This window comes from Centruroides sculpturatus, unplaced genomic scaffold, assembly GCF_000671375.1.
Source record: "Centruroides sculpturatus isolate CEXI.00-Female unplaced genomic scaffold, Cexi_2.0 scaffold234, whole genome shotgun sequence".
In the NCBI taxonomy this organism is placed as follows: Eukaryota; Metazoa; Arthropoda; class Arachnida; order Scorpiones; family Buthidae; genus Centruroides; species Centruroides sculpturatus.
Window position 1 is genome coordinate 251987 of NW_019384411.1, and position 12435 is coordinate 264421.

A 12435-nucleotide genomic window follows, 5' to 3' on the forward strand; every position below is an offset into this window, starting at 1 on the left:
AGAATTACTTGCAGACAGAAGTGAACTAATACACTTGATCCTATAAATTTAAGTATAAATTATTGGTGCTTTTAACATGCATATAACAGTGCATATATCTGGAATTTTTTACATGCATATGTATGGTAATGTATTGTAATTTTAAACACACACAAATCCCGATCTTAATCATCATGATTTAGTAGATAATGAGAATTTGTGTTATGCATCTAAAATTAATTATTTTGAAATATTTAAGTAGTTTCTTTTCTAAAAATTAAAAAAATCATTTAATTATTAATTAAATTAATTTGTTAGTTTTATAAATTGATAATTTATTTTAACAGTTTTAAATCAAGTCGGTAATATAATCACTACTCAGCCCCAACGTCCTCAGTTACTACATAATGTTTCAGGAATTCAGTTGCATAGATCCAGACAGCAGACTGCTCAACAGCAATCTCAGCCATCAAATGTTCCAAATCAATCTGTTGTAAGTAAACATTTTCTGTTTTTATATCTATGGAACATTATAGATTAAATATTAATGAATTGTATTTAATCTATGTAATCTTTTGTAATTTATTATTATTAAATCATTGTTGTTAAACTTAGCCATTGCAACAATTAATGGGAGGATTCAATGAAAATATGTCTTTTGTACAAACTCAGCAGACGAGTCCTGCTACCTCACAGTATCAGTCGACAACTCAATTTCAAGGTCAGAGTCCAGGACCCGTGAGTAGTTTACAAATTTTTTATTTCAAATTTGTTTTTAATGTATTGAATTTATTGTTACATATACATATGAATCATAAAATATCAAATGTTAGAAGATTGATGATTATGATTGATATCAAATAAAAACATGAAATTAATTTTTAAGTGAAAATATTATTTTTTGGATAAATTTCTTTACATTTAGTTTTGTTGTAAATCAAACATGAGTAAAGTACATTTAGAAATTTTTGATAGGTCAAATTAATTTATACAAAAATATTTATTTTATGATTATAATGTAAAGAATTTGAAATGATCAGAAACCTTCTTAAGTTTTACTGTCTCATTTGAAATTTTAGCAGTAGATATAGATGTTAGCAATTTTTTTACATTCTATTAGTTTCTGTTTAATGAATCTATTGACAATTTCCTATTACAAGGAAACTCACTAACTTGATTCCACTTCTGTCTCATTTATTTTGTTTGCCACATTTGTTTCTCATTTATCTGTAAATATGATGGTAAATATTTACTTCTGTTAAACTTTCTATTATTACACCTAAAGCTTAGTTTCCTCCTACTTTTCTGACAATTTACATTACATTTTATGAACTGTTCTCCCCATTTTCCAGTCTACCTCTGAACGTTTCTAGTCATTACCTAATTTTGTTCTTAACAATTAAACTTTACATTAACTTCAAATAACATCTACTACAATTCACTTGCTGCAGCTTGCAGTAAATTATGTAACACTGATATAAAAAAATCTAGCAACAAGTTGCTTAACTTTCCCAGCAGCATTTTGTGGTGCCATCTGTTATGATATTTTATTTAAAATGTTTTTTATATTTTAACTATTATAAAANAGGGCTGCTGTTAGATACATTCTTCGATGTGATAGTATTAAGATATTACATTTTTCCCCGATTTGAGAGAGAGAGTTTACAGAAGTTTCGCGTGGCGATAAATACCTTTTGTTTTTGCTGTCCTACAATTCACTTGCTGCAGGTTGCAGTAAATTATGTAACACTGATATAAAAAAATCTAGCAACAAGTTGCTTAACTTTCCCAGCAGCATTTTGTGGTGCCATCTGTTATGATATTTTATTTAAAATGTTTTTTATATTTTAACTATTATAAAATGGCAAAAAACATAATTCTGAGAGTAGTGATGGGTTTTATAATATATTATAAATGCTAATGACGAGTAAAATTGTCATTAAGTCTGACCCTACTTGAGATACACACAATCATCTTTATTTCCCTATCCCCTCAACCTTTAATCACCAAATTTAATAGTATCAATCCCCCTTAATAAACAAACATCCCTGCAAAATTTTGGAAATTTTTAACAAAAAGCATGTGAATTATTAAGCTTTAAAGAAGATGAACAAAATCATGCTATACATACATAAACACACAAACATCCATACCATACTACATATAGAAAAACCTCTGAAATTTTTGCATTTCTTGACATTTCAAGGTGTCCTGAGTCCTAAAAATGTAAAACTCTTGGGGGATCATTTTTTTTGACTGATTGCCATACTTTATCTCTGTTATATATAACAGCTGGGAAAGTAAAAATATATATAGATTTGTGAAACTCATCTCTATTAAATCTTTCTATCTTTATTTCTTAAAAACATCCAATATTATTTCTCTAGAAATCTTATCATATTCCTTTTCTAAATCTGTAAATATCATAAGTGAATAATTCTAATCATCTGTATGCTTTTCTGTTGTTTTTCTAATTATAAATAAGGATTTCATTGTTGATTTATCTTATATAAATGAAAACTGATTTTTATTTTATTGTATTCTTCAACTTAGTTTCTTTATTATTATTTCTGTAATTTTAAAGTATGATACATTATTTTTATAATTAGCTCTTACAATTATCACAGTTTCAACTATCATTTTTTTTGTTATAGTTATATTATGTGATCAGAGACTTTATCCAGTCATTAGAAATCTTAGCTCCTCAACCTAATGTGACCAAAGGGTCGGCACCTCTTTGGTGCCCTGTCAGGATGACACCACCGCATCTCGGCGGACATGGAAGCCGCGTTGTTTAGGTCACGCGAGCGGTCGTGTAACAGAGCGATCAGAGTCGAGATAGAAGGAGAGACAACGCACCGGAAGTGATTTACTCAGACACTTTATAACGTAACAACGGTTTAATGGTTAATGATAGGCTATACATTAGGGCTGCTGTTAGATACATTCTTCGATGTGATAGTATTAAGATATTACATTTTTCCCCGATTTGAGAGAGAGAGTTTACAGAAGTTTCGCGTGGCGATAAATACCTTTTGTTTTTGCTGTCTTGATGGAGATTCTCGAGCGGTCTTGGTGAAGGGAAGAAAGTTCGGAATGTCAGTCCGGTAGAGGAAGTATCCGTAAGAATAATAGAACAGTATCCGAAAGGGTGTTAGTCGATGGTTCCGATGATCCTTTTGTAGGATATATCCTCTGATATCCGAATAGTGAGGCACTTAGGACAAGGTACTAGTGACAACTTCTCTTTTCGAAAGACGGGCGACGACTGCTACTTCGTTGTCGGTTTTTCATGTTGGATTGTTGAAACGGAGATATTAGGTTGAAAGGTGCTGAGAAAGCATCGTTATTACGCCTGAGAACTTAGCAGATGTTTAGCTTCCAGGTGTAAAAGTTGACAGTTATCGAATGATATTATGGCTACAGTATGATCTTAGGAGGTAATGATATAAACACACGGAAAGTCTGAATTCGGATCCTCACACTAATATACTGAAAACTTTATATAATCAATTAACATCTGTATTACCTGAAAGTTGCCATATTTTTACTAGTATTTATTTATTTCATCTCATCTTGTTTACTTCATTCCACATCTCCCATTGTATTTAAAAGTTCTTTAAAGTGCATGAATTTTCTGTTTTTAATATATGCACTTTAAAAAAAAATTCCTTCTCTTCCTAACAGACAATTTATCTTTCCTATGTATCTACATTTATGTTACTTTTTACCAAGCAGTCCTACTTTATGTACAGTCTCCTTTCTTTCATTTGTAATTATATATAGTTTATTGTGTTTCAATACATATTACTAATTCTGCTGTATATTACATTTTTGCTTTCTTATTAACCTTTTGTAATTCTAAATGAAAACATTATTATTCATAAAATTTTTTAAAGATTTAATTAATTTTATAATTATGAAGAATGACTAAAAAATTATTATATGAGTAATTATGAATAACTGAACAAGTATGAGAAATGCATTTTTTCATCAAGTTTAAAAAAATATTACTTAAAATTTTTTTACTAACTGTAAACTCATTTATGTTGTAATTTAAATTAATTCTTCAAAACTTAACAGAGTTTAATATCAGTTATGAATTTGTATATTAGGTTGTTACCAACCAAGGTCCGGGCAGCAATCAGTCTACTGTACCTTCTCCAGTGCCGCAACATGGAACCAATGTTTCAAAGCAAGTATTAGAATATAATTTTTAAATGACATGTTTTAAGTAGTGGGGAAAAAAATTATTTTTTAAATTGTTATTGATTTATAATAAAACCTGTATTTTATTCTTTTAGTTCTCAAATGGCACCTTCCCCGGCTGGATATGCTCCCAGTCCAACTTCACAAATTGCTCCTTCTCCGGTAGGATATTCGGGCCGGGCACCCACTAATGCTGGTGCACCTTCACCCGGAAGTGCTTTAAATACACCTGGTTTGTTTTTTTTAATCAGTTTTGAATCTGTTTATTATTTCTTATGCTAAATTTTAATTAAGCATTTTATAATTTTGAAGGAAATATCGGTGCAAGTCCGAGTCCTGCCGGGAGAACTCTTCAAGATGATCAAATGTATCTAGAGAAACTCAAACAACTTTCGAAATATATAGAACCACTAAGAAGAATGATTGCACGATTAGATAAAGATGAAGGTAACGGATTTTTTTTAATAAATAAAAATATTAAAATATTAAACTTTGAGAAAAAGAAATTTAATTTTTTATTTTCTAACATTCATTACAATTTAATTTATGTTAAAACAAAAACAATTTTTACAATTCAAAAAGAAAATTTTCAAATATTATTTAAGAACTTAAATATCAAAAATCATTTATATAACTATTTATTATTAATTAAATATTTAATCCTGTTTTTAAGACATTAAATTAGAATAATATGAAATGTAGTAATTTTAATTAACATTAGTAAATATAACTTTAACTGATGGATTTCAGATGATGAAATTTTAATATTTATAATGAAATCCATCAGTTGATATTGGTTTTTTCAACTGTTAATTTTTTCTGATTTTAATAATTTAATACCTGATGATAGGAATTGACAATATATCATCAGGAATTACTAAAATTACATTTAACACAATTTTAATAACCTCTGATTTAATAAATTTTTTTTTCAATACATGGAACTTAACTGAAAGAAATTAAAGGCATTATCAAATAGACAACAAAAAATTAATATGAGAAAATTTGATATTGAAATCGATGTCTCCATTTTGATCATCACCCATTGGATGAATAGTTGAACAGTAAATGCACTTGTGACACAATTCAATTTTGAGATTCTCATGCATCAAACTGTTTGACGTCACACTACGGAACCTGTGACCGGTGCTCTGTGCGTATATGTTAAAATATCCTGACAAACGTTTTCGAGCGTTCCAATCGCTCTTCTTCAGGTCAACTGAAAGAATTCCCTGGGATCGGCCGCTCTCGGGCGACCTCTGCGAAATGGTCGTCAGGCAGCTAGAGACCAAGGCCCTCTCGCCTTTCCTTCCTAGCATCCTCGTGTATAAACGATATGTTGATGACATCCTCATCTTATGGAAGAAGATACCCGACATAGCATCCTTCGTCAGAACCGTTAACGACAACCCCTTCGGCCTGACGGTCGAGCTGGAACAAGCTAGCGCAGAGGAAGTACATTTCCTCGACATCGGAATAAAGATAGTAGGACCCACCATCCAAACAGCCGTATACCACAAGCCCTCGTCCACCCCCACGTACATACCAGCTGATCCCTGTGACCCATTCGCATACAAGGCAGCCGCATTTAGAGCTCTTGTGGAGAGGGCGTTCTCACACTCATCCACCAAGCAAGCCCTGACGAATGAATTAGACCGCATCAAAAAAATAGCAACTGTACACGGCTTCCCGAACATAACGCACCGCTTAATTGAACAGTACCAGCACCGGAAACGCACCCTAACCGCAGCGACCGCCACCGACCCGCAACGGGATAACCCGACACGGATCCCCATCACATACAACCCGCACCTCAAGACTATACATAGAAGAATAGCCAAAGAGCACGGGATTCGACTGGCATACAGAAGATGCCCCACGATTTTCCGCACCCTAAGAAACGATAAAGACCCTCCCGATCGCACCAGACTCCCCGGTATCTACTCTATCCCGCTCCATGACAATAGACAAAACGCAGAGCTACTGTACATCGGCTCAACCAAACGCTCTTTAAGCACCCGCCTACGTGAACACCAAGCGGATATCCGGCACGGCAGGCTGACCACAGCCCTAGCCACTTATGCATCCGACCCCGAAGTCGAGGTGCACTTCGAGAAGGCTACCATTATTGTCAACACGCCCCACCAACAGCAGCTTAGATGGCTGGAAGCCGCGGCTATCCACAACGCTGACTGGCTAACTACCTGCATTAACCGGAAAGAGGAACTAACCTTGTCTCTGGCCTGGCAATCGCTATTGGACGCCAACCCACCGCTTCCTCCCCCCGCCGCACGACCGCACACACCGGAAGAGACCCACCCCCTCGAAACCGACACCCGATCCCAGAGAATAATATACACTCCGTCCGGGGAATTCCTTCAGTTGACCTGAAGAAGAGCGATTGGAACGCTCGAAAACGTTTGTCAGGATATTTTAACATATACGCACAGAGCACCGGTCACAGGTTCCGTAGTGTGACATCATTTTCATCCCGGTGCTGTGGATAGAATAGTTTCTGCATTCAAACTGTTTGAGCTAGTGATTTCATTTTTTTATTGTTCTTAGCATTAATTTATTACTATGATTAGTTAATTTGAGTTTATTTTTATTACTTTTCTGTGTAGTGTCTGCATCTTTTCCTTTACCTTACTTTGCATTCTTTATGAGAACTTTAAAGTCACATAGGCTATTTGTTATAAAGATAATATACCTGAAAACCAAAACAGTGTATTAATAAGATTACTTCTACATTAACAAAATAATAATAAGAGCAAAAAAATGGAGAAAAATCAACAAAATTTTAAAAAAAAAGCTAAGCACTTTCAAGTTTTAGTATTCATAGATTAATATTGAATGAATATTGATGTTTGAAAGCACTTGGACTTTTTGAATTTTAAATTGAATTTTCTTCTTTAAAGCATTTTTACATTTTATTTTTTTATGTGTGTGAATTTATTATTATTTTATTTTTATATTAATTTTAAATTTAAATTTTCAAGATCTTTTATAAATACAGAAGAACCTCGATTATCCGGACTAATTGGGGATGAAGGTAGTCCGGATAAGGAAAAATTTGGATAATCGAAACAAATACTTTAATTTGTTTTTTAATGATAATACAACACATTTTCTTTTCGATGACATATTGGTAATATTAAAAATAAATACTGTATTTAAACTGTGATCAAATTTTCAAGAAACAAATATTTGTATTGAATTTGGACTACTACTGACCAGCGCTAACAGACTACCTATTGTTTAAAAGGCCATCTGGTGGTGCAAGAAGATGGATTTTATAAAATAAAAAGCAGTTGAAACTGCATTTTATGAATAAAAATTTGACAAACTATTATTTTATGACGAGTAAAATTTTTTCGTTGAGTTTGCGGCTTTTAAGTAATGCATAAATCTTTGAGGCGCGAGGCCCTTCAGACTGCGGGGCATAGGCGGTGGCCCACGTTGTCCCTGCCTTATGCCACCCTTGGTCATAGAAATGATGTAATTTGAATATAAATTATTTATAAATACGTATGTCAAGTTATATTTTATTACGACGTAAAATATATTTAAGAGTTTATGACCACTGTGCTGGGTGAGATGTTGTTGAAACAAAAAAAGTTATGCATTCCATCACGTATATAAACCGTGTCGTAATTCACCAAGTGCAAATCAGCAAATTCGTAAAATTTTTGTTTATTTTGAACAATCCAGATAATCGAAAATCCAGATAATAGAGATCCGGATAATCAAGGTTCTACTGTATATTATAATTTAAAATTTTATTATATACAATCACTTATTAAAATAAGTTGCAATTGAGGATGTAAGAAATTTATTTGACTTAAGTTCTTTCTTTACAATTACATCTAATTTAATTTTAATTACTTATTATTATAAAAATTTTATTTTATAATTTTATATATAATTGTTGTTGACAGCATATATTCATAATAGATTTAAATTTTAATAAAATAACATTTTCTGATTATTTCAAAGTTGTTATTGGTCTTTAAACATTCTTTAAGGAATTTGAATTATATATTTGAGAAAATTTTGGTATTACAGTGGAACCTCACTTAATGAGCATAATTCATTCCAGAATCGTACTTGTAATGCAAAACACTCGTTAAGCGAAACAATTTTTCCCATAGAAATTAATGTAAAATATGATAATGTGTTCTGTGCCGCAAAAATACTAAAATATTTTATGTATAATGTTTATTCAAAGAAAATTGTACAACGTGCATTGTTAAGGAGCATGAATCATCATCATTATTTCTTCTAGCACAGAATGAACCAACCTGGAATGAGAATTTGATTTGCAGAAAACAAAAAAATCATTGATAATATGTTTGATAAACACTCCAAACGATATGCCAAATTCTTGGGCTATGTAAAAGCTATAATTAAATATTAGAAATTAATTAATTTCACTAGAAGTATTCAATTATGCTTCCATCTCGTATTAAATTTAATAATTATAAATAGTTAATTTTTAATTACGATATTTCTAAAATTTAATTTGGAATTGGTCATTAAATTTAATATGAGATGGCAGCATAACTGTCTACCTATAGTCAAATTAATTAATTCTTAATAATTAATTATAGCCTGTACATAGCCCAAGAATTTGGTATACCATTTGGCGTGTTTATTATATAACGGGCTATGGTTGTTGATGTTTAAAAGTAATTTGTGTGATCACAAGTTTGGAAAAATGTGTGATCACATGAGACACTAAGATGCTAGAGGAATGCATGCTGAACACAGATTGCTGGAGCATGCGCACAATTTGAGACTTTCCCTCTATTTGTCACTCATTATGCGAAACATCGCTAGTTAAGCAAGGCAATTTTTTACAATTTGTTTTGCTTGTTATGTGAAACACTCGTTATGCGAGGTTCTACTGTATATGCTTTTTAACAAATTAAAGATCTTTTGATATTATAATAGATATTTTTAAAATATTTTATTTAATTATTAATATATGTTTAAAGATTTATTATTATGCTTATCTTAACTAAAAATAAAAACTCTGATTATGAAACTATTTTAGAACGTAAAAAAGAATTAAGCAAGATGAAGCATTTATTGGATATTCTTTCTGATCCTAATAAAAGGTAATTCAATTTTTCAATATAAAATTGTAACATTTATGAGACACTTCAATTCTCATTTAAGAAGAGAGGTTTCTAACATATTCAATTATTATTTTTTAATTATTATTAAATTTTGGTGAATGTAAATGCTCCTATTTCTGGAAATGCAAGGAATTATGAATATTTTTTTATATTGTATGAATAGAGTTTACTTATATTAATTAAAGTGAATGAGGGGAAAAAGTGTTTCTTGTTACTTTTGATATGTGATGCTCAGTTAAAAATGTTTCAGAATTTCTAAATTGCAGATTAATTTTCTAAAATTAGGAATTCTAAAAACCATAATGATGCTTATCAATAAGAAAAAAACTAACACAATCATCTAATATTCAATAACTGTCATAGAAAATAATCTAACATAAAATGCCATGTTAGATTATATGAAAAGGAAAGATATTATTTATAAGTCAGAAATATCAGTGTTCATGTGATAAAGTATTCCAAAAAGTTTGGCAACCCTTGGTCTAACACCTTTCAGGGGAAAATTTTTGAATAGAAATAACATGACTTCCTGTTTGTATTGGAAGTTCATATATAGTTAATTAGGGCCTCTTGTTCCTTAAGTTTCCATATTTGATCTCGTCTTTAATCTATCTAACTTTGTTCTTGAGATTAAGGAAAGATGGATGGACAGACGACAGTAGGAATTTATAGGTCTACAATTTTTTCAAATTGCAGCCCAATTAAAGAAAATAAATTTTATATTTTAAAACTTTGTTTTGAGTAATAAGATGTTTATGCAAAAGGAATAATTATCTTGGATTTGTATAGGCTTGCACTGGGTGACTTAAGTAGTGAGGATGTGATATATATACACAACTTTGTGATTTGACCTGATTATATAGAGAATAATCTTTGTATATGACTAGATTCTTTGGATTGGTAGGATGGTGTCCTTAATACTTTGGCCATCTGGATACTGTTCTGTTTATTGTAATTGACAAATTACATATTTGGTAATATTTGTTTGAACAAATTTGCATATATTATTTTAATAAATTCTAGAATACATTATAATTATTTATAAATTACTTAAATATTTTTCAAGCATATAAATTTATAACTATAAATAAAACACTAGCAATATTATTTATAAAACTTCTCATTTATTTCATTTTTGTTTTAGAAAAGCATTTTATCTTAAAATTAGGTAAATGAAGATTATAATTAGTAAATACTAAATTAACTTCATCTTGCAGAGAATCAACACAAAAAACACAGTTTATATAATCCAGGATAGTAAACAATTCTTTTAAAGGATAAACAATATTGAAATAAAGTAATTAATTAAAAGCACTGTCATGAAGAACATTTTAATTGTCTGAACCTAAGCATTTGAATTTTCAATTTGATTCATTTGGAAACAGCATCAACTGAAGAAGATCAAGTTATATTTGAGCAAAAGAGCTTTTTAATTATTTCAGTTTAATATTATTTATCTTTTAAACAAATTGTTTATTATTATGATTTATGTAAATTGCAATTTATTATTATTATTATTATTATTAAGTTTAAACTAAATATAGTTAATTATTCTGTATATAAATATGATTTTTTTTACCTAATGTAAATTTTTTGTAAATAATAACATATAAAACTTTCCTATAATGAAAAGCATTATCCATAAAAATGTAAAATATAAATATAAAAATTATGAATTTAGAGTTTAAGAATGCAAATACCTGTTGCTTTTTCCAATTATACATAAAAATTTAATCAAATATGGAACATTTACTCATGTATTAACAATTATTTTGTTTTTTATAATTTCAGATGTTCAATGGACATTTTACTGAAGTGTGAGCAAGTTTTAGAGAGACTGGAATTTAAAGTAACGGCGGTAAATAATTTAGAATTAGTACAGCATGTGGTTATAGGAATTTTTATTTGATGGTGATCTATTTCAGTCAGAATCATCTGCCGCCACCAGTAATCAGTCTATTGTGGGACCGTCTAAGCCACCAGAGCAGAATATTTGCCAACCGTTAATCGACGCTATAAATTATCACATTAAATCTCCATTATTTAATCACACACTGCAAAGGACTTTTGGACCTGCTGTTGCAGCATTAAATGGTCCACGAACTGTGTAAGTATTTTAAGATTTAAGTTACTTTATATTATAAATTCAGTTATTGTAAAATTACTGAAATAACTTCTGAAGAGCTTCTTAGTCTGCATACACAGAAATGATACGTCATACCATAAAAAATTAAATGACAACTTTGTTAATTTTATGATCATTGTTATTTAGAATGGTTCAAAAATCAGTTAAGCAGGTTATAAGAAAGTTAATTGAATTTACTAAGTTTTGAATCATCTTATATAAGTATATATAAATTTTCTTTTAAAAATATTTCCATAGTGACCACGTGACATTCTATTATCCAATTGGAAGTAATGATCTAACAAGCCTGTTATTTAGAAAGTGTTATTGCTCATCTAACTAATGTACTATACAGTATGTACAATTCATCTTTGTTTTATCAATGAGAAATTAAGAAGACTCACTATTATGTTGAAAAAAATTGCCTAAAGGAAAATGTAAGAGTAAAATTGGTCAGGTAAATTCTAGATCTAAAAGAATAAGAACAATCGAGACTCCTGAAGACCGTAAACGCCGACTTGAGCAACATTGAATAAGAGTGACTTTATCAAGGGCTGCAGAAACAGCATCACAATGTCAAGCTCAATTTGAAGCTTTTCTCAATTCTTCAATCTCTACTTTCTCATAGAAATACAGTAGAGCGTCGATTTTCCGAAAGTCAATCATCCGAAACGTCAATCATCCGAAAGAATTCAAATCGGCAAATTTAAATTTTCGCCAGTGCTGTGGCGCTTCAATCTTTGGCTGTGTCTTGGGTTACTCAAATATTATACGTTTTTGATACTAAATTAACATCTGAAGTATAATTTTTTATTATTTTTATATTTTTAAATATATTTATTTTGTTTGTACAAAATAAAAAAATAATTTTTAACGATACAATAGTCTTTGTTAGGCTTAACATCGACGAAAATTCAACGCGAAGCGACATGCAACGGAGAAAAATTTCAATATCGGATACGTTAAACTATTTTTTCGTAC

General features: G+C 30.4%; 1 protein-coding gene across 1 annotated transcript in view; it reads left to right on the forward strand.

Annotated features, from left to right (window-relative positions):
• Positions 1–278: 278 nt before the first annotated feature.
• The window catches only part of LOC111619032 (mediator of RNA polymerase II transcription subunit 15-like), a 47033-nt gene continuing 34876 nt past the window's right edge, over positions 279–12435 (forward strand). Inside the window, exons 1-8 of the mRNA XM_023360672.1 lie at positions 279–472; positions 595–717; positions 4095–4174; positions 4284–4420; positions 4501–4635; positions 9245–9308; positions 11121–11187; positions 11255–11436. Of these exons, the coding sequence (XP_023216440.1) occupies positions 610–717; positions 4095–4174; positions 4284–4420; positions 4501–4635; positions 9245–9308; positions 11121–11187; positions 11255–11436 (773 nt within the window). The 5' untranslated portion in view covers positions 279–472; positions 595–609. The remainder of the gene's footprint in view (positions 473–594; positions 718–4094; positions 4175–4283; positions 4421–4500; positions 4636–9244; positions 9309–11120; positions 11188–11254; positions 11437–12435) is intronic.